We start from the raw sequence: 27390 nt of genomic DNA, 5'->3' as shown, positions 1-27390 counted from the left end.
TTTTTTTTGGAAAGGTACCGAGGTCCTGAAACTGAAATGTATGTAGTTATAGAGTTAAAAGCTTCTGATGATGGTCTGTAAAACTATGTCTTCACCATAGTACTCAGAGTTGATTTTCTGGGTCAAATATCTATGTAGCCTTACGACCTTGTGTACAATACTGCCCTAAACTAAATTCAAAGTTACAACAGATAATATTTAATGGCAAAATAGTGGTACAAGGTTGACAATTATAAAAACAAAATCTGTCCCCCAGCCCCATAAAAGAACAGGCTTGGAATTCAATGTGAATCAAAATCAGTTAATTGTTGTGATTATCCTGAAGTCTTTATTTGGGAGTCCTGTCACAAAATGACATGTGTAATGTTTACAACAGTTATTAGAAACTGAGATGTTTTTATTTCTACTATTTGAGAGTAAAACTGTAAATAATGTTCCAAACCATCATCAAAAAAAAAATGCAGAGCAAACATTTCTGTATATAAACTGTACATAAAAACAAGGCACTATACATTTTGGGGGAGATATTAAGGTAGAAAGGTTGGTTTCACACAGACTCGCCAAAGTCCATGCTCTTAAGTACAAATGCTTTGTTCATTTTAGCACCGGAAGCAGTACTCAGAACAAGTCAGACCTAACGCCAAAGGAAGGCTTCTGATCGCAGGTGAGCATACAGATTGGTGGCAGACCTAATTCAACAGAAGCAACTCCATCTACCTTTTAATAATAATTTGACACCAAAAAACAACAACAACAAAAAAGTGAATGAATACATATTGCTTTGTTAAATACATATTGATTTATGTGGTGTTTATATAAATATATATATATTTTAGAATCCACAAACTATCAAAATAACACTTTTATAAAGAGAACTGCTTCAAAAACAAACAAACAAACAAACAAAAACAACAACAAACGAACCAAAAAAAAAAAAAGGCAATGCTTTTGCTGGACCAAGAGGGCAGTGCTGTAGCCGTTGCTGGGGAATCTCTGCATATGAACGATGCTTTTATTGACATCACCCCTGAACTGTGGAAAGGTAGTTTCCAAAGAGTTCTCTTAAACATTTACAAAATGCACAACTCTGGGATGCGCAGAATAGTTAATAAGGTCAGGTTCTGAAAAACTCTGTTTTAAAAATACCATTCTTTAAAAAAAAAAAAAATACCAGTCCAAAAAAATATTCATTTTTTTTTTCGGGTCCAGTGGTATTGAAAGTGACCACCACAGTTCCTCTCCCACTCAGAACAGGCCTTTTGCTTTCTTGAGGTTCACCTGCTTCCACGTGGGCAGCGCGTTGTATTCGTCTCTTGTCATGTCCAGTGCAAACTAGTGGGAGCACAAGAAAAACCCAGTGACTAAGTGAAAGGCTGCTCAGACCAGGGGTGCTGTTTCCTTCCCATCCCACCTGAAGTAATACTTACCTCAAAGTCTTCATCCGTGAGATAAATCTCAAGCTTTAGAGGATCCACTCCTTCCGGGAGTGGCCTGGCGAGGAGATCAGCCAGTGGATAAATGGTTTTACAGAGCTTGGCCAACACCTCCTCCACAAGGATAATCTGATTCGAAACTTCCATGTCCTGAAGAAGAGGGAGCAGAGAGAACTCAGTGTGTCCCACATTTGCACACGTTTTATCAAGTGCTTGCAACCACTGTCAGGGAAGAGGGGGATAGCCCATGGCCCCAAGGTTCTCCTGACTTCTAGATGATTTTTTGCCCTACATGAAGTTTCAAATAAATCCTGTGTCAGGGCTGCCTCCAAAAAATGTGTTGAGAAGGTTGGGGTGCGACTCAGTGACAGAGTGCTTGCCTGGCACATGCAAGGTCCTAGGTTTGATCGCCAGCACCCCCAAGAAAAAATAAATGTTTAGGGACTCTCCCAAGAGTGAATTGTGGAATAAGATTATTGAATTTGAAGTCTAAACATCCAAATAATAGAATAAAATTAGCACTCACAGGGCTCTGGATTCACACACACACACACACACACACACACAACAAATGTACCTAGAACATTCTGAAATGGATGGATTTTCTTTTGTTCTTAAACAAGCATGTGCATTTAATCAGAACAGTTTTCTGGATAAATTATCTTCTTCCATTAAAATTGGATCCCTTTGGGCAGGTGGATGGGGGAAATGAATGACTGTGATCTCTTGTCAAATTGAGACCAGTGGTCAAGAGGGGTCTTAGAAATGAGCCCGCCTGTGCCTTTCACTGGCTCTGAGACATGGGGCAAGTGACTTTATGCTTTCTGCTCCTACACTCGAAAAACAGGGATAAAAATAAGATGAATCCTAATGGACTGTCCTGATAATTAAATGAGAAAAGTAAATGTAAAGTACTTGGAGCAGTGCCTAGCACAGAGTGAGCGCTCTGAATCTTAATTTCCGGTCCAGTCTGCTGGTGTGGGAAGCCTAGTCCTTTACTGGCTGAGATCCCACAGGCCTCATTACATGACCCATCTCTGACCCCCAAGGTAGTGAGTACAGAACTCTGATGACAATTCACATTCTTCAGCTTGGACAGTAGGAGGCAGCTGAGGTGCTGGTAATCCTTACAGCTTTTGGGTTTGGAGAGCCCATATTTACTATTTATGTATTATTGTTTATATTTATTATTTATAACAGGACCATCTTGTTCTTTGTCAGAGATCGAGCTTCAATCAGCCCTTTCCTTATGTAGATCAAATCCATTTGGTTAAAGAAAGACAGGTTAAAGGGTACAGGGATGTAGCTAAATGGTAGAGTGCTTGTCTGGCATGTGCAAGGCCCTAGGTTCCATCCCTAGTACCAAAAACAAAAAGAGAAGTTGGACGAAGCAGCAACATTTGCAGTACTACATAAGCTCTCTCTATTGCTATGCTGCTGCAGAGTCTTTTTGTTTGTTTAAAGCTACTCAACATTTCCTATAAAATACAATCAGGTTCTTTCTCCCAGAAAAACTGTTTTCTCCTACATAGCAACCAAATCAAAATGGAACGAAACTCTGCCATCAAACCAAAGAAACCCTTGGAATTGGTACAGCTAGCGAATTTATCTCATAAATTAAATTCTACATAGCTTTGCTAAGCTTCTTGTCTCTGTGGTTGGAAAATAAAACACTCTGGATAAGAATATCTTTCTGTAGATAAAAGGTGCGGTGCGATGGATATCTCATGTATACCAGGCAGTCGCATAAAGGACAATAATTTACAAGATACAGAGCAATGCCTTCTCGTGAAAGTCACAACACATCCATCCCCTGAGTTATGTGAACATACGCATTCATCACCATTTTATTCTGTGTCTCTTCTACACAAGGCTAACATCTGAAATGTTCTGACTTGGCCCACATCACATGGACCTTGAGAAGCAATAGATTGCTAAGCTAACAGAATGAAGAGGCAGCAGCTTTTATTTATAGATAGTCTTCAAACTAATTAAATTCATCTTTGCCTGTAAGTATTTGAAATCTGAGTACTTGTGTAGAAAATAACCAAAAGAGTTCAACTGACTTCCCATTAGGCTTCTCCATTTCCTAAGCGAATTCTATGTAGACAGGTGAGCATGTTGCAAAAGACAGAATGTGTTCCTACTCTCAAAGTGCAATTGGATGCTTCTTCCCCAGGTGACATCCACTACTACAAGGCAGGGACAGGGAGTATGCTCACCATTTCTGTGATCTCAGCAATGTCCTCCCTGTGCTCCCAGCTGGGAAACATGTTGGTGAAAGTCAGGGGTTCCAGACCAGCATGGATAAGGTAAGACTTGGGGGGCGGTTTCTTGAGATTCTTTCCTGTAGTTACACAGAATGTCAATGTTGGCAGACCCCAGGGCCTTGTCTTCCTCTGTTTTCCTTTGAAATCTCTTTCTTCTTTGGCTCAGAACTCTTATGCTCAAAATGTGGGTTATGAGGAGTTCATAACAACACATAGATGAAGTTTGTAATAAGGTGTTAATTTCATGACGATGGCTATGGCAGAAACATGGAATCAACCTGACTCTCCCTCCTGAACCCAACAAAAATGCTTCTGAGTCCCTGGAAGGACTGAAGTCTCTTCCTGATGGGACATTTGCTTCCTCCTTATTCACCTGTGGAGGGTTTCCTCTGACTTCCTAACATAGGACAAAGTTGTAATAGTATTAGGCTGCTAACGACAGCATTTTATACATCCACTGTAGCTTCGACATTTGGTGCAAAGTTTAAAAAGCTATTTATTATGAAAGAGCTTTTCAAGAAGAGAATCAACTGCATATACTTAGTGATATCAAGCTAATTGATAAAACCATAAACATTCAGATAAGAAATTAATTATTGGCATCTTTATGTCATCTGAAGGACCACATATTTCAGGAGGATGAACTATAAGTCTTTCTTTTTGGATATGATACTAAAAATAATAACAAATGACAAAAAAAGGTTGACATCAACTTTTCGGTCAGTGTGGGGGAGATTTCTCTTCCATGGCTGCCTGCAGATAATGGGCATGGCAGAGGTCAGCTTGTCTCAGGGCATTATTGATCCCCAGGGCAATAGGAATTCGTTATTCTGGAGTGTTCCACAATACACCTTTAGGCTAGATGATGATACAAGTTGGAGGATCTCATAATAGGAAAGATAAAAATGAATGCCCATTTATGCTGACAGCCAAGAAGGTACTGATCATGAAATTCATCAGCCTCAAAAACAGAAAGGGGAAAAATTGGTTTTGCTGCCATCTGCCTGGCTTTATCAAGGCTGGCGCGCAAGTGCAGAAAGGTAAGATACACCTGGGCCTCTGGAGGATCCCCATCCCATCCCTGCCGACAGTTCTCACCTCTGGAGTATTGGAGGACTGTCTCCATTGCGCTCTTCCGGTCGGAGGCCCAGCGGATGCGGGCAGACCCGGTGATCTTGTTCTCGATGGGCCACCAGCCTTGCCAGAGGTACACCTCATGGTGATTGTCAACAAGGAAAAGTGCTGGGAGTGTGAGAACAGAACCACATAATCAGGAGCTGCTGCATGCCACTTGCTCTCCTCTGCCCTAAATGTAAAGTGTGCCTCCCCCAGTCCTTCCCTGTCAGGGGGTGACATCTCCCTGAAGCTCAGGGGCAAAGGCACACATGGAAGGCCCTAGCAAACCTCAGCCCTTTGGTAGTTAACCTGGGAAAACCTTTTAGGCAGAGAAGAGAGGCGATAACCATGGGGTGTATTTCTTTCCTTCTCCCTCACCCCAGCGCAACCCCAGGCCTGCCCAAGGCCCTTCTGGATATAGGTAGGGTCCAGCTAAACCCTCAAGGGTCTGTCAGCCTCCCTGTGTCTCCAAAGAGCAGAATAAAAGCTGGAGAGCACATCTTCCTTGCCCTCTGGCGTTCATGCTCTTGTCTGACTGCTAAGCAATAATTTAAGTCTGTGGTCTTCTTAGAGAGGTATGGGCTTTAAAGATCATAATTGTTCTGCCTCTTCCTCCTCATTATCTCTTCCACAAGTTTTGGCCTGAATAATATTCAACACGGCAAAAGGGATCTCTAACTTCCAAGCTCATTTCATCCTGAGTTCATTCCTGATATGCGTTTTGAAATTCTGGGGACACAACCTGCTTTAAAACAGTAGCCCAGTGGAGGCTGATAACTCATCCTGGGTCCCAGGATAAGAGGGCAGGGTGCAGCTCCTTTTAGACACTTGGTAATGTCTCTCACAGCATGACATATGTGCTGGCCAAACTTTCCATGGTGACTGGGATGACCAGTGTTAAGGTCAGGTGCCTGGCTGCGGCTTCAGGCTCTTGTAACACAAGATGGGACAAACCATGACCTCGGGGATTGCTGGCTTCAGGCTTGATTGACACGATGGGGTGAGGGTTTATAAAGCTCAGGCTCCTGTGATGGTCTCAACAAGATTGAGAGCCCTGAAATGGGGGGCTGGTGGAAACAGCCCTGACCTTGGGATCAGAAGACCTGGGTTAGTCTGAGCTTTGCTGTGAGTCTTGCTGTAGCAGACACTGTTTTCTGGCTAACTCAGCAGATGCTTGCTTTCCCAGGGTGGCCTTGCAGCTGGGGTGGCCACATGACAAGCTCTGGCCAATGGAATGTGAGCAGAAATCTGATGAGGGATCCGGGAAAAGTTTTGGCTTTATCTGTTAAACAGGAGAGAGACATGGCTAACACTGTCCTTCCCTTCTCTTTCTGTTTTGAATGCAAACATGATGGCTGGAGCGAGGGCAGTCCACTCGGGGACCATGAAGCAATAAATCTGAGAGGAAGGTTAGGACAATAGTAGAGACCCAAAAATGATATCTGCACTCAACTTATTAACTGGTGCCTTTGGGTAATGAAGTCACTGAGCTTTAGTTCTTTATGCTATAATATGTGGTTGATCTCATTCTCCTTCCTTTCAGGGTAGGTGTGAGGACTAAATTAGACAAGAAAGGCAAACATTCTGGCAGTGTACTTGGCAAACAGAAACTGCCTGATAAATGCTAATGTAAAAATACAAAGGCCTTCTGGAAGGTACTCAGCATGCGCTGTGCCTGCACAGGCCTCACCTGGTTGCGGGGCACTGTACAGATCTTCCTGCAGGAAGGGCATGGAGCTGATCAGAGTGGGGGCGCTGGCGGGGTACACAAACTCCGTGGCTGAGAAATCTCCAGAGGAGCTGCTGAGGATGAACAGGCGGGGAGCGAAGTTAAAGCTGCCAGGATCTTTGAAAGAAAAAAGAACAAAGCACCGTGTGTACACCAAAGTAAATTCCAGATAGATTCAAGAATTAAAGCAAAACATGACATAATTCAAGGAATTAGTGGAAACATAGGTAGGATTCATCTGAGCTTGGAGACACAGAAGGCCTTTCTTTTCTTTTTTGTGTGCTAGAGATCAAATCCAGGGCTTTGTACATGCTAGGCAAGTACTCAATCATGGAGCTACACTCCCCACTCCAGGAAAAATCTGTTTAACTGCAAAAATAGAAGAAGTAATCCCAGGGGAAAATATTTATACATGAATTATATAAAAACTAAAAAATTACTGTATAAAAATTTTAATAATGAAATAGTACCTAGAAAAATGGGAAATATTTATAATAGAGCAACTAGTTAGTATCCTTAATATATGAAGGTACATAAATAAAGAAAAGTTAAGCCAGGCACAGTGTGGTAGGTGTCTGTAATTCTAGCTACTTGGGAGATTGAGGCAGGAGGATCCCAAGTTCAAGGGCAGCCTCAGAAATCTAGCAAGACCCTCAGCAACTTAGTGAGACCCTGTCTCAAATTTAAAAAATATAAAGGACTGGGTATATAGTTCAGTGGTAAAGAGCTCCTGGGTTCAATCCTCAGTACCCAATAAAAAATTTTAAAAAAGGAAAAGATAAATAGCACAATAAAAAGTACAAGAGGCATAAATAAATAGTTGCCAAAGTAGAAATACAAATAGCTAAAAATGTGCATTGGTAAAGGGCACTTTGTTGCAATGCAGATTCTGGCAATTCAAGGGAGTTTTCTGGAAAAGATTACCAGTTACTCAGAACTAAGTGAGCTCCTGTTAAGTTGAAGATGCTCTTGCAAACTAGGAAAGGCAATGGGAATAAACCATTGTCTGTCAAGTATTTTGTCACAGCAATGGAAAACTGACTAAGGAAGCCTTGATTCTATAGCAGCAAGAAGTAATACGGGGTATGGTAGGGTAGCCCACGCTAGGAGAATGAGTGTCCTCCAAGGTGCTACTTCCCCACTCCACCCATGGGTCATTACAGTTATTCTGACCATGGAAACAGACAGGGAAGCATCTCCCCATCCCAATAACTGGCACCCTGATTCCTGATTCCCATGATTGGAATGCCCAGCAGTACCTCCCTGAGGCTGTTAAGATAATTATGCAGATGCACTACCTCGTTTCCATAGTAACGTCCTTGGATGTGAGAGGCTCTGTGTTTGTATTAAGCTGGACCTTATCTCTGTTAGCTAGCACTCAGGGTTAAAGAAATACCGGTTAGAGTGTAGTCAGGTGTGATGTAACCTTTTTTAAGTTAATAAACTTGGCAGGAGGGAGGAGTGGGTACTTCATTCTACACTTCTCTTTCTTTGCTTCTTCACTTCACTCCTCTCTGCTCCACCTCCTTATACCCTCTGTGTCTGTTCTTTTGTGCACCTCCTCACAGGCTTTCTCCCCAGGTGGTCCTTTATAGGTCATCAACATTTGTCACCTCTCACTAACAATGGGCATTTTCACAGGCTCAATTCATAACATTCATCATAAAGTTGGACACAAAGAAGACGTTCAATAAGCAACAAAGATGTCTTCTTCCTAAGGTGAATTTCCCTTGTCCCGTTAATTCCTGCCACTCATGGCTTTCCTCCTTTAACCATCCATTTCAACATCCATGTCTACATTTCAACCCCTCGGGTGGATTCTTTTGCTCCATCCTGAAATGGTACCAAGGACAGGTAACAAATTAGGTCATCTAGTGCCTAAAAATCATCCTTTTGATTCTGATATCCCTCCTATTACATGTTGAACATCCCTAATCTGAAATGCTCCAAAATATAAAACTTTTTGAGTGCTGACATGATGCTACATGCAGAAAATTCACACCTGATTTCATGTGATGAGCTGTAGTAAAAACACAAGCGCCCCAAAAATATCCTATGAAATTACCTTCAGGCTGTGTGTTCGAAGGACATGTGAAACAAAAATGAATTTTGCATTTAAACTCGGGTCCCACTTCCATGACATGTATGGGCAAATATTTCAAAATCTGAAAAAAAAATCCAAACTCCAAAACACTTCTAGACCCAAGCATTTGGGATAAGGGATGCTCAATTCATACGGTTTTTCCTTCCTTTTATTATTCAATGTTTCCAACTTCACGCTGGCTTCTCCTACCTCTGGAAGGTACTCAGCATGTGCTGTGCCTGCACAGGCCTCACCTGATTGTGGGACACTGTACAGATCTTCCTGCAGGAAGGGCATGGAGCTGATCAGAGTGGGGGGCACTCAGCCACTGCTCTCTGTTGGGCTGATGTGGCATTGGTTGGTAAAAAAAACCTCTGATGAGCAATTTATCATCAATCTAACAAGGAAATGTTGGAAAGAAATTTCCTGATCCCTGAACTCTGTGCCATCAGCAGTGGTGACTGTCCCCTCTTTGATGACATGTTCTCTTGATGTCTGTGACATTCTTCTGACCTCACTTCTCCTGTGTTCCATCTTTGTCCTTTAAATGATGGGTTTTAGCTGAAGGGCCTTTAATATAAAAACCTTAACCAACACAGTCCACATTGTCTTACGATGCCCTTTTCTAAGGACTGTGTCCCTTACTTTCTCACAGGGATCTACCAGTGCCTCAAGTTAAGAGCTATTGCATGAAGCACAAGGTCCCATAACTGCTTCCTTGGTCATATCCTCTATGACTCTCTCACAAGTTCTCAGGTGGTTGGCAATTTTCACATGACCACTTATTTATTAAACATCTGCTAAGTATGCATTATTCATTAAGTGTCTATTAAATATGATTGACACTGCCCTCCAAACCTTCCCTTCCTCCTGTGACTTCTGTGAATGGCAGAGCCCCGTGGATGGCTCAGGATTTCTGGTCCCTTGTTCAAGTTCAGGATCCTTCCTGATCTGGTTCAGACGTACTCCTTCACGGAACTCCCACCTCTTCCCTGCATCCTGGCTGCCGGCCAAACCAAGCATAATCTTGTTCTACTGGTTTACATCATATTCTTGCTCATATGCTTTCCTGGAATTTTCTTTTCTTCTTCACCCAACTCTAAGGCACTGTGCAAATCCCATCTCTTTTCCATGGAGCTGTGTGTGATTTTTCTTGATAGAAGAAATCCTTTTTCTTTTCCATGTTCAGTCTCCTTCACATGTACCTCTTTCATGACACATAACAATTTCCATTTTGTAGGCCCCAGGGCGGGGGCGGGGGAGGACATCCCTTAAGCCGGTTCATTGTGTTAAATACAGCCCATTTTTCACACATGTTTATTGAATAAATAAGTGAGTGAATCTTAACAAGTGATGGAAGTTTGTGGCGGTGCTTTACCTTGAAGCATGCAGTCGTAGGCTTTCCTATCTCTCCTTCCTAAAGCGTCCCAGAATCCCAGTGGCTCAGATCCTTCGTCACATTCATGTATTGTCACATTGCTGCTACTGTGCAATCCTGCCTCCAGGGGACATCTGCTCAGAAAAAACGTCAATATTATAAGTCCAGAAAGTGTTGACAGCACAAAATTATTCAAGACTAAATCTACAGATCAGCTCACTATCTTTTACTTTCGAATTAAAAGCAATTTTTACTAATGAATGAAAAAACATTCTGTGGTTTATGAGTATGTTTGTGTTAGAAAAGGAAGGGTCAGCCGGCTCCTGGGGAGGAGAATGTATAATTATATATAATATGCAATGAAAACAATATACATTTTTATAAATAACACAACTTTTTTTTTTCACTATTTCTTGTCCTCTTCTGCTAGAACACAAACTTCAAGAGGAGAAAGACAGGTGCACTGACTGCCAAGTCACCAGTCCCTAAATCTGTGCTTGGTATCATGCAGATGCTCAATAAATATTGTTGAATGAATAAATATATGAGTTCTTCACTACTTTGTTTTTGTTTTTTCCTTAGTAGTCCAAGTGGAAAACTTGATGAGGCACAAATGTCCCTGGATACCTCACTGAGTATCATTTACCATCCCTCCATGCTCCACAGCCCAGAGTGATGTTCTGAGATTCTGCTTCTCTCTCTCTGCCTGATGGAAGGCCACACCCTCCTTTCTCCTCTCTGCCCTCTCCATGCAATACTAAGTTTTATAGCAGTCGCTGTTTTGGTGCCCAGAGTATAAGCTAAACCAAACTGCACTCTGACAGCCTAAGAATCTTCCTCTCTACTTGCTTTTTAAATATCAAAGGATTCCAGGCTTATCATTCACCAGCTTGCTAGGTCATTTTCCTTGCTCTTCTCAAGGTTATATTCCTCCCTCTCTCCCTCCCTCCCTTCTTTTTTTGGAGACAGGGTCTGGTTATGTTGCCCAGGCTGGCCTTGAACTACCGACTCTAGTGATCATCCTGCCTCAGCCTCCCAAGTAGGTAGCTGTGACTCCTCCTGGCTCAATGTTACCTTGTATTGAGGAAGGTAAATACTCAGAAAGTGGGGGAAGCCATCAGATTGAAGTCTTGGTTGTCATGTGTATCTTATCTACCTACTTGGGATGTCTGAGGTCCTTGATGATGTTCATAACCATCCCTTGCTGAAGTTGCTCTAAGGACACTGGGCATCCATGGGATGTCTTGGGAACCCTCTGCAGCTTAGCCTGCCTGTGTCCCCCAGGAAGCCCCTTTTGTGGAGAGCTCCACACACACACAACACTCACTGTTCTTTGATTTTATTTGCTGCAGTCCTTCCAACCTCCTTCGTGTGGGCTTGCGCTTTGCATCCGTGCCACAGGTAAATGAGGGCCTTATTTACGTTGAGAACAACCATGGAAGTCCTGGACCTCAGGCTGCTACAGTGACAGGCCACTTCCAGCAAATTCCCTTCCATGGGAACTTCTCCACGCACACAGTACAGTCTCCACTCACCTGTAGGGGGCGTCAGCAGCACAGAGTTATGACTGAGCTGGGGACAGGGAAAACTGCCCTTTCTGTTCCCAGCTGTGCAATCAAATGCAGCTACTACATTGCAGGGACTTAAGGGACTGGTGAGACTGAGGCCCCTGCAGCCTGAAGTCATGCTGAGCAATGACAGCATGTGGTCTTCCCAGAAAACAAATACTTTTGGAATTAGAAGCAGGCTGCTAAAAGTCCATAATGCAGAAAAACCTTTTCCAAAATGTAAAAATAAGCCATAAGGCTGTAAAACTAACATTCTCTTTCCCTTTCTCTCTCTCTCTCTCTCTCTCTCTCTCTCTCTCTCTCTCTCTCCTAACAAAAAGATTCTAATTTTTAATAGAAGATCTACTAATTTTTAAAATTCTCCTAAATCCACAGCAGACAAGAGCCACCATGAGAACTCAGTTCAAGGTGAAATAAACTCCGGCCTCCTGCAGACAAAGGTGGATCCCAGAAGAACTTCCATGGGGTGACAGGGAGGTTTATGAACTCCCCATAAAGCTGATTTATCAGGCAAACATTAGGAGACTTTAATGGTAAAGCCACAGCTATATGAAGACAGACTAACTTTATTTAGATCCCCTTGCCTATAAAAATACCTTCTGGGAGAAGGAAAAAAAAAATCAAATTCCAGTAGTTAAAGTGACTTACTTTGTGCATTTTCTTCTTCCTCTTCCCGTCTCCCTGAGTGCACCACCATCCCCCCCTGGAAACACTGTAGAAAACAGGGGGGCTCCTTTCCCTGCAGAACCTGGACCTTCAAATTCAAACACAAATAAAACAGATAACAATGGTGGGGCTTTCAAAGTCACAAACACAGTACCTGCCTATGGTGGAAAATCTGAAAAACATAAAGGCATACCCACAAAAGTCAGTGATACTTCTGCCATCTGAAGATAAGCACTATTAAAATTCCTTTCAAGTGTTTTTCAGTTTTGTATTTTCTCCTAAACAAAGTAGGAGTGATATTTCGTGTTGCCTTATAACCTCATTTTCATCCCTAGTTTTCTAACACTGAATATTCTTTTGAAACATGAATTTTGATGCTTTTATCAGTGGTATGGATACAACATTATATAACACAATTAAACACATTTTTAAGAAAGTACATTTCTCAGCAATAACAATGACTAATCATGACTTAGTAATTCTGGGGAGAAAAATGTATTCTTTGCAAATACATCTGCTACACTTTGGATCTTAACTATTCTCCGAAGGGCCATGTGTGGAGGACTTGATCCTCAGGCTGGTGCTGTTGGGAGGTGGTGGAACCTTCAAGAGGGGGGGCTGGAGTGGGAGGTCTTTAGGCAGTGGGGGGTGTGCCCTTGGAGGGGAGAGTGGGAACCCAGACCCTTCTCTTCCTCTCTTTCACTTCCTGGCCGTGAGGTGAGGGCAGAGGTTTTGCTTTACCAAATGCCTGTGCCATGATGTGTTACCTCACCACAGCTAAAAACCAACAGGGCTACCTGATTATGAACTGAAACGCTTGGAACCATAAACCAAAATAACCCTTTTCTCTTCTTAAGTTGATTATCTCAGTTGTTTGTTATAGTAGGGAAAGCTGACTCCCACAGCATCCCAGCAGCGTCTCACAAAGCAATGTGCCTCTCCCACAGCCTCCTGTGCCTGTTCATGCATCGTCTCATCAGGTGTTAGCTGCACCCATAAATAAGGTGAAAGTAGAATCAACTCACTCTCACTTTGGCAAGACGTTTTCTCTTAAAAAGGAACTATTTTGTTGAGCTGGCATTTGGGGGGTCCAGAAAGGTAGGAACAATTCACCTCATGAGTTGTCAACCTCAGGGCCTGTTTTGTGCAATCAGGTGCTGATTTGGGGCAGCATTTCATCTGTCTAAAATGAATTTCCACTTGTTGGACTGACAAAAAATGAGATGCTCCAACTAAAAAGATTAAGACTGAAAACTTTAAGAATGCTTTTGAAGGCATGATTAAGATATAGTCATGCTTGGCCTTTATTTAAAAAAAAAGCAGGTGAAATTATCAACTATTAGGAATAAATTAAAATACAACCATTTCTAATCATTATTTCTAACATGTGATCCATAGTAGAAAATATTCATTATAATTTTTATTTTAGGGAATATGATTGGTTCCCAAGGCTGTGGAAAGCTGAATGAATGTGGCTGTATTTCTGGAGAAAATTTCTCTGCTCTCTTCACATAAGTGTGTTAATCACACACTCAAGATGGAAAAAATATTTACATAAGGAGTCAAGTTTTCCGAAGTACCCAGAGTCTACTCTTAATTACTGGTATTCAAGGATGAGCTGTGTGGCATAGATCATCTAAACATTGATAAGAAATTCATAAAATCTTGGATTTGGGCTGTAGTACCAATAGGCATTATGCAGGTTCTGGGGCTAGAAGACCAGGTCAGACAGTCTCTTTAATAAATACATAAAGAATGACTATGCAGTTTTAGTGTCCTGAAAACACACCAAACAGGGAGATTTGGACAAAATAAGGGTGATGTGAGCCAATACCTGCATCACAGGAGGTATACAATTATGCACATCTGTACATGGGAACATGGTCCAGAGGGGGGAAAGAGCACCCAGGGCCTGAGGTGAGCAGGAAGAGGGCTCCTGGATCAGCGAGCAGGCCTAGGTGGGGGGAGTGGGAGGAAGAGGAGTGGGGGGAGACGGGTGGGGACACCCACAAAGGTACTGGAAACCACTGGGAGTTCACTGGGACTATAGTTTATGTGGTAGAGATGTGCTCTGATGTGTTCTAGAAAAATCACTTGGGGGATTTTCCCCATGGGAATACCCCATGCTCTAAAGAAGTCTCTGACATTTCCTTCAGGTGGATGGTGTGAAAATGGAATAGTTGAATTTTTAAGGCTCTTGAGCCAACACTGCTCTGCAGGATGGTGGTTCTTTGGGAAATCTTTTCCTATTTTAGAAGAGGATAATGGCCACCATTGTATTTGTAACACCGGTGGAAACCTTTCAGAAACACTCACTGGCCATTCACACTTGCTCTGTGGATCTCCCATTCGCAGACAGTGTTTTCTTTCCTTCTGCTCAGATTACAATGCGTGGGAATATGAAATGTGAGGCAGAGTCTAAAATCTACAGAACAGGACCTGGATTAGAAGTGCCCTGGATGATGTTGTCTTTGTTCATTAGAATCAGGTCCTCAGGGACTGGACCAAGTATCATCTGGAGTCCCTGCGTAGCAGCTCCTTGGGACTTACCTGGGCCCCCCTTTCCTCGTCCAGCTCCACGGTCATCAGAGCTGAGGTTCCCTTCTCACTCACAGTTGAATGCCGGCCTTGCCAGAAGAAATACACACATTTCTCTTTGCCAGTCACTCTTGCTGAATGCTCTCCCTTTTGTCGACTTCCCACTGCGAACACACAGAATGGCAGAGGGCAAGGTAAGCCGCTGAGTCACAAAGAGAGAACACCTGGCTTAATTCTCCAGGGTCTGCAAGGAGGTAAGGTAAAGAAAGCCTGAGGGCACCGGACTGAGGAGAAATCACTACAACTGGAGTCATGTCAATCATACTGCAGGGGAGGGAGGCCACCTTCCGCCCAGCTCGTGAACCAGAGCCTCCAAGTATGAGAATGATGCTCCAAAGGGTCCTCTTGATACCCAAAGGGAAACATGTGTCATCCTAGAGGGAGGTGACAGATCCCTCCAAGTGTGTGGCAGAGAGAAGTAGTGACTGGCAGAGCAGGACCAACGGCTCACACAGACACACATGTATTTTCCAAATTCCGCCATTCTTTGGCAAGAATTAGCTAGTGGAGAAGCGATATGGAAAACAACAGCTGGACCAGCTATCAAGGCAAAGGAAAAAAATTAGACTGTTAAAACTACTCTAGTTTAAAAAAGTTTTTTTTAAAGATGACTCTGTCAGAAATGGAAGAGATGCTTTGCTGATCTATTACTCTCACAAAATAATAAAGGATTTCCTGTCTGTCACCAAGGCTTGGCCAGGATGCAGGCTCACCGACTGTCTTGTCTCTCTGGCACCTCATAGGCACTCAGTGAGAGTCTGCAGCAGAGGAGACAGATGTAGCTCCCTGCCCTCAAGAGCAGTCAGAGTCAGCTGGTTGAATGTCATTTTAAAATAGCATTTCAAACCACAAATTTCTACTGTTAGGAAGAGATCTCACTCCAGATTCTATTTATTTAGCACCTACTGGGTCCTAGGAACTCGAGATACTAAGGCTACAATGATGAGCTAAATGTTTCCCTGTTTCACTTTAATAAGCAAATGAATGAACAAAACAACTTTAGACAGTGAGAAATAGTAAGAGAAAAATAGAGGGATTCGGAAAAATAGGGGGATGTGACAGCCAGCAGGGTGGGAGACTGTAGGATTGTCTATTGGGGGAAGGTGCATAAGCTCAGGGCACTCAACTACCGAGCCACATCCCTATCCCTATTTTGTATTTTATTTAGAAATGGGGGTCTCACTGAGTTGCTTAATGCCTCACTTTTTCTGAGGTTGGCTTTGAACTCCCCATCCTCCTTTCTCAGCCTCCCGTGCCACTGGGATTACAGGCATGCACTACCACACCTAGCTTGGATCCAAAATTTCCTAGGCAGAGTAAAGTCAGGAGACCTAGTTATTGATGCACATGCCTGGGTGGCTCCCAGTAATTGGGGGTTGCTATCGATCTGGAATATTCCCCAAAGGCACACAGGCTTGGTCCCCAGCCTAGTGCTGTTAGGAGGTGGTGGAGACTTTAAGAAGTAGGGCCTAGAGAGAGGTCTTCCAGTTACTGATGGCATGATTTTAAAGGGGACAGTGGGACCCTACACCTTCCTTCCTCTCTCCCCTTCTCTCCCTCTCTGTTTCTCTCTTTCCATGTCCCAGCCAAGAGATGAGCAGCTTTGGTCTACCATGCTCTCTCCGCCATGATGTGCTGCCTTGTCACAGGCCCCAAAGCAATAAGGCCAATGAATCGTGAACTGGAACTTCCAAAACTGTGAATAAAAAACCCTTTCTTCTTTATCGTTGATTATCTCAGATATTTTGTTACAGTAATAGACAACTGTCTAACAATAGAAGAATACAGTTCCTGGTAATACACACATCAAAAATTAGCAATAATAGCTGGGTGCGGTGGAGCATCCTGAAATCCCAGCAGCTTAGGAGGCTGAGGCAGGAGGATCACAAGTTCAAAGCCAGCCTCAGCAACAGCGAGGTACTGAGCAACTCAGTGAGACCCTGTCTCTAAATAAAATACAAAATAGGGCTGGATATAGGGTTCATTTGTTGAGTGCCCCTGAGTTCAATTCCTAGTACCAAAAAAAAAAAAAAAAAGAAAAAGAAAAGAAAAAAATTAGCAATAACAATGGGATTCTCTAGTTCTATATTTACCTCAATTTTTCTCAGTTCCATTCCCATCAACATATTCATAATTGCTTTTTGATTTTGAAGGTAAAAGAAAGTTCATTTGAGTTTTTAAGAGGTCAAGGACTAAATTTATTTGATTTTTTTGGCTCTTTGTTTAGCAAAGTCCTCTATTGCAGTTTTCATATATGATTGTAATAATTTCTTAAAGTATTTTGACTAAACACAGCCTTTGGCACCATCACCTGTGGATCTCAACTGGTCAAGTCTGTGTGGTTTTAAGTGGGCAATGTGAAATAGGAACCATCAATGAATAGCTTATAAATACCCACAATTAATCTGGAAGCCATGCAGTTGGAATTTCTGCTCATTTAGATAGCAACAAAACTTTGCCTTTCATTAGTAATCCCATTCTTCAAAGTAATGAAAAGTCATGGTATCAGCTGGGGAGAGATGCTTAAATAGACCACAACAGTTTATATATGCCTTGGACTCTGTTAGCACTCATTGTGTAAATATACATTCACACTGAAATAACCTCGTATTCTAAAACAGACACAGGTTTCATGTGCCTAAAATAGAACTGAGTTTCCTTAAAGATATTTCATAAAACAGACATTGCACAGATTTTCCTCAATATATCCAAATTTAGTTCTATACAAATAAATTTTTAATATATTTTACATGTTAGTAATGTAAAGGTTAAGTTTCTAACCTTTAAGCCTCTGGACTATAATCTTAACAGCTTGATCAGATGCCTCATTTAGTGTTGAAGCTTGGCATGTGCATGTTATCCCAGTAGCTCAGAAGGCTGAGGCAGGAGGATCACAAATTCAAAGACAGCCTCAGCAATTTAACAAGGCCCTAAGCAACTTAGTGAAACCCTGTCTCAAAATAAACAATAAAAGGGGTGAAGTTGTGGCTCAGTGGTTAGGCACTCCTGGATTTAATCCCTGTACCCCCCTCCCCCCAAAAGTGTTGCTATTATTACATCATCAAAGCACTTTCAAGAACAATTTTGTTGCTAGTAATTGTGTTTGGGAATTGCAGAAAACTGAGGTGTGAAGAACTAACTGCTCATGGTCAAGTAGTCTTGCACCAGAATCCCATTTATTGACCAATTACGGCCAGAAACTCATCTATATCACTCTCTGGAGCAGCCCGATCCTGTGTTTCTGGGCTCCTTGAGCAGAGTCTCCGGATCCTGCAGGGACATGAACTGGTTCCCTATAGCCTACTCTGCAGGTGGTCACTGGGGCCATGCAGACTGGCCAACATCCATCAAGGGGATGACTGTGCTGCCTTTACAGCTGCTGTTTTCTGCTCATCCTATCCTGGAAGAACACCCAAACCCAAGTTCAGCCTAGTTTGCAAGTGCAGCCCTGGTGGGATATAAATGATGGGCGTCTTGGAATAGCAGTCACCCAGGGGCCAGTGCCTCTGTGATGGCTACAGAACCACTATCAATACCATCAGACTGTGCTTCTCTGCTCCCAGAGGGTTGCTCAGGAGTCTGGATGCTCCTTGCTCTAACTTAATTCTCTGTAGCTGTGCTAATAAAGATGCTGGGGAGCTGGCTATGAGACACACATTATGTTTACTTAGAAGAAATACAGAAAGAGATGGCCTGGGTCAAATCATTATTTCCTAAGGGCCTCTAAGAAAATCATCTCTGAAGGTCTTGGAAAGCTCAGGTTGATTTTCTTTTTAATTAATTCACTTCAGTATAGCTTTTGCATTCATTCTCTTTCTAGTACTTCTTGCTCATAACTAACAGCTAAGGTTCTAAACATCAGATTGTGTTTTCCCTTTGTTGCATATAATCAAACTTGCAGTTTCCTTCCTGCATTTTGGTAACTATAGGTGCCTTTAAAGTTTATTTTTTAAAGGCCCCAGTCCCACAGTTCCACAGGTTAACACACTTCACCCCTCTAGCACACACTAAAGTCCCTGCTATTGTCTTCATTGCCACCAGCAGCACAGATTAGTATTTCAGTCTGCCACCTCCACATTACATTGGGGAGCTTAGACTCCTTGGGAAATACTATTTTTTGGGTAGCTGCACGTTATTTTGTGTTTAAATGGAACTAAGTGATGCGTGTTCTCCATACCTACAGTATGAACATGTGTCAGGCACTGTGCTAAACATCACAGATATCTTGACTATAATGTTCTGTGAGTTAAGTTCTGTATTTCCTATTTCCCAGGTGAGAAAATCAAGGCTCAGACAGGTTCCATCATTTTCCCTATCATGCACAGCTGGGAAGCAAGGGCTGGAGCTTCTGATTCTCAGGCCATATGATTCTGGTGCCTGTAGACTCTCCTCCAATGAAGCAGCCTTGTTAGGAAAGAGGAGCCGTTCAGACAGCTCTAAGGAATGAGTTAGACGAGGAGCACCTCTCCCATCAGGGTTCTTGCTCAACACCCCACTACTGCCTGGAAGGAAGGCCAGAGCTGCCTGGACAGGGCTGTTTAGAAAGTCCCAGAAGTCTAAGAAAAGGACTGTCAAGTAGCGTTTGATGTCAAGGACTAAACATAAAACACAATTGGGTGTTGAGTCAGCTCTGCTGCTAGGTCAACCCTGGCCTTCTCAGGGGTCTGGTGACTAGGTCCCTTGGTTCTTCCTTATGGCCAAACTCCTGTCTCCTCACATCTGACCAAGGCCCAAACTCTGACTCCCTCCTGCAGGGTGAGTGGGGGCACACCCCACTTGGCTTTGAAAAGAGTCCAGCCTGGACTTCAGTGTCCAGCTCTGCTCTACTGGTGGTGCTGTCCTGTTCCTCATCTGAGAAATCACTGTGAGGTCAGGGTAGACCTCCAGCATCATGCCTAGGGCATGGGGGGAGCTCTAGGCCCACAGCCTGCTCTGCCCTGCCTACTGGTCACTGCCACCTGCCAGTGATGCCCACTGTGGGATGCCCAGGTCTTGGTTTGCTGGTCTTTCCCCTCTGCCAGAAGATCAATGGCCAAGCAGTCAGCTCTCAGCTCTCCTCATACACCCCAGACACAGGACACGGGACCTCCCACTCCCACCCCAGCCATGCCCTCTGAGCAAAGCATCCAACTGAGTGTTTTGCTACAGAGTGTTTCTCTGACAGGAACCATGCGGATCTCTGACTGCCTTTATAGCAGACTCCTATGGCACTCTTAGGGCTCCAAGCCTCAGAGGAAAAGAAACTTGTCATTTTTTTTGGTGGTGCTGGGGATGGGAACCCAGAGCCTCATGCCATTTACAATCTCAGTGCTCCCCTCACTTTAAAAAATAAATCTTGTACGTGTGTATTTACTAGCAATGTCACATCACCATTTGGTTCTGGTTTACGTCACCCAGATGTGATCTATTTAATGTATTTAAGCATCATACAGCCACGTGGTAAAGGAAGCAAGTGACGACTTTCCTAGAAAACCCTGGGGATGGGGACAGGGAGTCCTTAAAGCCTCTCAGTGGATGCCCGTGTGCACTGAAGCAGCTGAGGACACCCAGGTGCGTGCAGGGTGCCCCGCTCCACACAGTGCGACTCCTGCCTCTCTTTGTGAAGGGAACGGAGGCGCTCACTAACCTGTGGTGCTCACCATGTACTTCCACTTGACCACATAGGCGTCACCCTCGTGGAACTGCCCGATGCTCTGCCTGGGGAGCCTGCTGTAGTCGAATTCTAGGATATGCCAGACATCCACGGAGATGCTGGCAATCTCAAAGTGCCTTCTGTCGTCCCCTTCCACCAGGCCGTAGCCACGGCCAATGTTTACCCCATCCAGGATGGTGCCAGCTGTCATCTGGGGCACTGCCACCATCCGCGTGACATCGTATGGCCTGATGTCGGTCCTAGGGTCTTCCTACATGGGGATATAAAAATGTTTGTCCACTTACTTGTGATCCTATAGTTATACTTAATGATGTTGCAAACATATGTATTTTAAACAGTGCTGGGATGAAACCCAAGGCTTTGCAAATGCTAGGCAAGAGTTTTACCACTGGGGTAGGTCCCTGGCCCTACTTCAACTGCTAATGGGACCATGTGAAAGTGCAGCTTTCCCATGATTTTCAGGAATGTTTAGCTGCATTTAGGGGAAGGATTCTGGGAGGCCCGAACCCATCACAACAGACTTTAACTAGAAATCATTTTGCTGTTCTCTTAGTGGCCCCTGCAAAGTCTTCTGGTATCAAGGCCACTTGTGTGAGGACCTGAGTTAAGCCCTTTGAGGACTGATCCCTGGAATACCTTCTGCTGGACAAGATCCCCAGCGCACTTCTCAGTAGGTCTCTTCAGTTCAGTCCAATCGAGAAATTTCTCTTTGAACAAAATAGTTTCATTGTGTTCAGTAAGTCTCCCAAATATTGCCCAATCAGGCCGCCCCTGTCCTTTTCTGCAGGGTGGAGTGGACAAGAAAAGAATTTGGATTCAGCGATGCTAAACAAAGGAAAGCAAACATGTCTACTGAAAACAAAAATCAAAATACATTGGGTGGTAAATAGAACGAATGATTTATTTTTACTTATTTTACCAAATAGGTGATCTGGTATTATTTTAGCCTGGTGCCTGGCAAGGCTTTGTGTCTGTGGAGCTGATGTGCCTGAAGGTAAAACAGATCAGGATTGGGCTTTTCTTGCAAGTTCTTCTAACAAGTTCTTGTCAGGGACACCTTTGGGGCTGGTGCACTACACTGGGAGCTCTACAAAGGCATAGCCACATGTGTATCTCGCTTGCCCACTTTCACCCAGTTATATGCAGGTGCGCACTAAGTTCCTCCAGTTAACCAACAAATGTGAGGACGATGAGCTTACCCTGAATTCTCTGTGAATTTATGCCATCTTACAACAAAGCTCTCCAGGGAGATTCTTCTGTTTCTAAAATGAACGGACTGTACTTTCATCTATCATAAATTGAAAATTTGCACATTTATTTCTAGGCTCCTGGACACAGGAGCCACAGTGGCAAGACAGGAAAGGCACAAGGACAGGAAAGAGCACAGCTCATCCAGGAGGGTTTGTGTACTTTTGGGATTTTAGGATTTGACTCTGTACCAGAGAACACGGGTAAATTAGAAAAAGGCAGAGCTTGGAGCAAATACATGCTATATAAGGTACAGCAGAGAGAAGAATGGGTAGGTATTTCTTCTCCCTCCAAACCAATCTTTGACTGTGAATTGAGACCAAGATGCAATTATCCCATCAAACCAATTTCTGTGTTCTACTATGCACTGTTTCTAACATTTCTCATTTTGTCCCTTAATTTTTCCATTGGTACATTGTAATTATACATAAGAGTGGGATTCATTGTGGCACATTCATACATGCATATAACATAATTTGGTCAATTTCATTCTCTAATAACTCTCCTCTCTCCCCGCCCCCCACTTCCCTTCCTTTCTATTAGTCTCCCTTCCATTTTCAAGAGACTTTTTTGTTGTTTTCTTTCTTTATTTCCTTCCTTCCTTCCTTCCTTCCTTCCTTCCTTCCTTCCTTCCTTCCTTCCTTCCTTCCTTCCTTTCTTTCTTTCTTCTCTCTAGCTACCCACATATGAAAGAAAACATGACCCTTGACTTTCTGAGACTGGCTGATTTCACTTAACAGTCCTGGGCAAACATGGGAGCAGGGCTTAGTGGGTTTCTCTACCTCCTTCCTGACTTGCATGTTTGCCCAGGGCTGAGACATCACACTTGGAGGATTTTACCTCCTTGTTTATAGAGAAGGGCTGGGTTTACAATCTTGCTTGTACCTCGAAGTCCCTGGGGAGCTTTTAAGCCATACTGACACAGAAGCCCCATCCCTCAGGAGCTGGGGACACCTCTCTGGGACTGGGCCTGGCATATGCTTTTTTTTTTTTTTTTTTAAAGTTCTTCCAGTGATCTGTTGCTGAGATGCTGGAAACCAGTGAATGAGATGCTGAGTCATTCATGTTCAGATTTGTGAACATGGCACTTTTAAATATAAATTGACCATCATGTAGATTCTATGCTTCATAATTATGTTTTAAGATAGAATAAAATTAGGTAAAATAATACAGGCTTCATCTGAGATCTTAACACTGGTTGTTATAGAACTAATGTTAAATGGACATTTGCTAAAGAAGGATTTAAAAAATTTTTACGACATTCATATAATTTAAAAGTGTTTAATTATAGAAAGAAACTGATAATAAATCAATAATTTTAAAGCATGAAACAAGGTAGGGAGGTTGAAGTTTATATATTATTCTATGTTGTTTGGTGGCATATCTATTTCTATTTTATTATTATGTAGCACAAATACTTTAAATCATTTTTGGGGGTCTGGTAGTTTAAAAAAAAACAATCCTGTGCATGTAAGAATTCTTATTTTTCATGATGATATTTCTTAGAGTTTGTACATACTCTGAATTTACAAAAACAACTTTCAAAGGTCTAACGCACTACATGGAATATTAAAATTACAATTATTATTTCAATACCATATTCTTGTCCTTCTCTTCACCCCAAAAGGCAAAAGGCACAAAATATACTGCCAAATGCCAAATAACTCTTGGGACTCAAACGCTATGCTCAGAAGATAGGGAATCAGAAGGAAACAAATAGCTTTGGACCTTCAGATCTTTGGCAAAATTGCAGATTCTGGGAAGCTTTTCAGATTGGCAGGAAATTTGTTTAAACAATTGCTACTCGTCTGCTGCAACAGTACCTGGAATGCTACAGGGGGAACTATTTGTCTACTTCAAAAACTTAAATGCAACACAAACATCTTCCTTAAGACTACAAAATCCATAGTTCTCTATTAGTTAGATAAACGCTAAAGAAATGTTTGTTTTGTGAATATTCACAGTCCAGGGCATGCAATCACTCATGAGAACTGAAACCTTTATGAAAAGAATGACAGTTAGATGACCGTGAACTGAGCCTGCACAGGGATTCTGCTCACTCTGCGTGCTGCATGTGGACCGCGGGAATACCTGGGAATAAGTGGATTGCATTCTCCAGGATCCAGTGGATTGATGTCACAATTCTCATAGTCGAAGGTTCCATTCCACAAGTGCTTTGCCAGCTGAAATGCTATTTTGCGTTGTGCTAAGGTGACTTCTTTCCCATGCCACACGTAAACTTCACTACCAAAGTCAAACACCAGGACCTGGGGAAATGGCACAAAAGAATTTGCTCACTTCAAGGATATGCTCCAGCTGAGTCAGGTCTCCAAAGACAGTGAGTCAAATGGGTGATGACAAAGCCTAATGGGGCAACCCATATAAACTCAAGAAGGTCACAAGATCTGACCAGCTGGCATCGCCCTGCCAAGCCAGCCTCTGGCCCTGGGGTTCGTGGGGCGGTGGCGGGGGTTTAATTTCCTCCTGTTGTTCTAAATGCCCAAATTAATGATTCCTTCTCTGAACTCTCAAACCACTTAAGATGTCCGATTCATAAAGGAGTTATTTGAGTATTCTCTTTTATCTTCTTTCTCCCTTTCCCTCTTGTTTCTCCCTCCCTCACTTGTTCATTCGTTTGCTTCATACGTGCCAGATACTGATGATCCAATGAAGTCTTCTCTCTCACCTACAATCCAACATCCTTAAGGGCATAGATCATATCATATTTATGGTAAGGGCTTACTCCTGAGTGTTTGCTGAACGAATACATGAATGTAAAGCCATTTCTCGTTTCCATGCCTGTAACTGTGTACAATCTTCTGAGAAGTTTCTTCCTTCATTTCCAGCCATCCAAGCTCTACTTAACTCTAAACTAGGATAAGTTTCTTTAAAATGTTATTCCTCATTGTTTATTTTTCCATGCCTTTTTTTACTCCCACTTTCATGCCCATACATATCATCTACCCAACTCAGCTTTGGATTCTAATCTTTCTAATGTGCTTCTGAAACCCAATAAAATTCAAGGTCCTTTTGTATCTTCTGCTTTTTTCTCAACACCTAGAATATTTATTGTTTTTAGAAATGTATGTGATGAATAAATACTTACTGGTGTGAGTGGGAAAAAAATCACATTACTGGCAAATCTATAAATTAAATATATATCAATATATTATTCCTGGAACTTAAGGACTAAAAAATGTTTTATTTAATCTTTATACAAAATTCAAGAGACAGGGCTAAGCAATGCTTCCATTTTGCCTAAAGTATAAAAGCCTTCAATAATCCATGCCATTTTGGCACAATATTCTGAATTCTGTATTAGTATTTCAGATGGCAGTAATGGTTTAAAATTCCAAATAAATATCCTCTAAATAGCTGCTGTGTTTGACAACTGGCACTAACTCCAGCTAACCTTTCCTGGGCACTTCCTGACTATGTTGTGAGGTGGCCCTGTGCAGAGTGCCCTAGGTGTGCTCTTATTGAAGCACTGTACCTCTTTTTGTTGCAGAAGGGAGCACTTTGGGATTTTCCCCCAGTAGTTATCATCAGGAACAAGTTTGTCATCCATCAAACGGTAAATACAGTTTGTTTCTATTATGGCTGTCTCATACAGCTCATCTTCTTTAGGGTCTCCGGCACCTTCGGGATGGGAACAATAGGAGAGCATCATATTTAACATCGGAAACTTGCTGCTTTAGAAGAATAGATTCAGGGAGAAGAAAGGAAAGTCAAGTTTTATCAATTTCTGAAATACAGTCGGTTCTTACACTGGTAACTGGTTTGGCCACCCAGGAGCTTCCAGAAGTCTTTGGCTGCATGAGTGTGTGTATTAATTCCTTCTTCTAAGGTCTGGATGTATGTAGCTCTACAACCAAGTTCCCTCTTTGTCTGAATTAAAGTTGCAAGTTCTGAAGCCTAAACAAAGAGAGAAACATAATTACCTGGCTAGAAAAGTCTGTGGCTGGATGGAGAGGCACATAGCAGGAGTTCTCAATCTTTAATATTCAACAGATCACATCTGATGCTTTTGAAAACTACCTTTTCCTTGGGCTTTACTGTTTTTGAGATTCTCATTCAAAAGGCCTGTGGCAGAACTTCTTAAGGATCTGGGATAAAGGGCTTTAAATTGGTACTCGTTCCTTTTAAACACAGGAATAGGGAATAAATCCAGGACTTTAATACTGGAGGCAGAGGTTACAGTCCTTCTGGAAAATTCTACTTCAGCCCTCACGAAAGCTCCTTTGAGAGACATTCAGAGGATATACTACCTGTCCGTTCTCACTGAAATGAAACACCCACCAATTGGATCTGGTTTTAGGCATTAACTAAAGCAATTTATCATGCAGACACCCACCTTTGCCTTCTCAATGACGTTTGCGAACTCTCCCACCCAGAGGAAGCAGAACTGGGGAGAGAGCAGAAGGAAGCAGTCCCCGCTGTTGAGTGACGAGGCGCGAGGTTCCACCAGCCTTGTCTGTACGTGTCTTCTTCCTGAACAGGAGGCCCAGAGTCACCGTTTGCCCACACAAGACTGGGGCTAGGACACACCCACGGCTCAAGCATCACTGCCACAAGTGGAAGAACTCTTGTCTACTAAAGGACCTCTCCTAACCCTGGGTGGCATGGAGAGGAATTTCAAAGGGGCAACAGGAAGATAGCATTCAATGAATTCCCCTAGCTTTCCCAAATGTCACCATGCTTCCTAGGACCTTTGTCCGTGTCTTTGTATAGTATGTGCGTGGATGCATTAAGGTTCCCTCCTCCAGTGAAATTGGCAAACGTGCTCCTTTTCCTCTTCTTTACTCTCCTAGAGCTTTCCACCCAGCCCACCTCCTACCCTAGATATCTCTGGCTGTGTTCCAGGGAAGGGTAGGCCTTTCTATAGGATCTCTTTCCTGTGGAGTTTTCAATACCTTTTCCTACATGATTGATTTTAAGCTATCCACAATCACACACATGGCATGGTCTCTAGGTTAGACCACAGGAACAGAGACTGGCTATTGGAGCTGGTCACCAGTCTTTTAAATACACTAAAAAGGACGGTGGTTTTGCAGATGCACATAGGAAACCCAGGCAGAGGTAGAGGATAGTTTATCCATCCTTCTCGCAATGACCCATCTACAGGGGTTGCCACGAGGAGGCAGCGAAGCCTCTCTGCTCCCAGCCCAGGGGCTCCCTGTGGTCTTCTGAGTCTCTGGCTGGCTGTGGATAAAAAAGGCAGGAGAGTGAAATCTGCTCTGCCTCATTTGCTTCTGCTTTCACTTGATTCCTGCCCCAGTAATGTGCTCTCCTCCTTCTGGCCTGCATGGGTCCTTAGCTCAGTAAGGAGAACCGAACAGAGGGTGGACTTAGGGCACATCTGGTGGTTACATGGCAGTATTAGGGCATGGGCCATGGTGCCATGGTGCCAGAGAAAGCAGAAGCAAAAGCAAGGAGATGCTGGAAGAGGAAGAATCTCCACTGATTCCACTCCAGCTCTGCCACTCAGTAGCGGCCGTGACCTTCAGCACATTACCAGCCTCTCAGTCCCTGTGAGCAGAGAATTCTTGCATTATGGGATTCTGTGACATTGAAGCGAGAGGAGGTAGCAGACAACTTGGTCCAGGGTAGTCTCAGAACACACGCAGGCCCTTCCCCTCACAGGTGAC

At 43.0% G+C, this 27390-nt stretch overlaps 1 protein-coding gene across 9 annotated transcripts in view; it reads right to left on the bottom strand.

Moving 5' to 3' along the window:
* Positions 1-280: 280 nt before the first annotated feature.
* The window catches only part of Svil (supervillin), a 148136-nt gene continuing 121026 nt past the window's right edge, over positions 281-27390 (bottom strand). For all 9 annotated transcript variants that reach the window (XM_077802869.1, XM_026402340.2, XM_026402338.2 and 6 more), the window contains 15 exons: positions 26097-26233; positions 25510-25657; positions 25236-25381; positions 23834-24009; positions 21131-21275; positions 20468-20744; positions 14794-14945; positions 12226-12331; positions 11337-11544; positions 10010-10143; positions 6510-6665; positions 4802-4945; positions 3656-3780; positions 1428-1583; positions 281-1332 (listed from right to left, as the gene is read on the bottom strand). In XM_077802869.1, the coding sequence (XP_077658995.1) occupies positions 1246-1332; positions 1428-1583; positions 3656-3780; positions 4802-4945; positions 6510-6665; positions 10010-10143; positions 11337-11544; positions 12226-12331; positions 14794-14945; positions 20468-20744; positions 21131-21275; positions 23834-24009; positions 25236-25381; positions 25510-25657; positions 26097-26233 (2297 nt within the window). In that variant the 3' untranslated portion in view covers positions 281-1245. The remainder of the gene's footprint in view (positions 1333-1427; positions 1584-3655; positions 3781-4801; positions 4946-6509; positions 6666-10009; positions 10144-11336; positions 11545-12225; positions 12332-14793; positions 14946-20467; positions 20745-21130; positions 21276-23833; positions 24010-25235; positions 25382-25509; positions 25658-26096; positions 26234-27390) is intronic.

This window comes from Urocitellus parryii, chromosome 9, assembly GCF_045843805.1.
Source record: "Urocitellus parryii isolate mUroPar1 chromosome 9, mUroPar1.hap1, whole genome shotgun sequence".
Classification (NCBI taxonomy): domain Eukaryota; kingdom Metazoa; phylum Chordata; class Mammalia; order Rodentia; family Sciuridae; genus Urocitellus; species Urocitellus parryii.
This window is presented reverse-complemented; position numbering and strand designations above follow the sequence as displayed.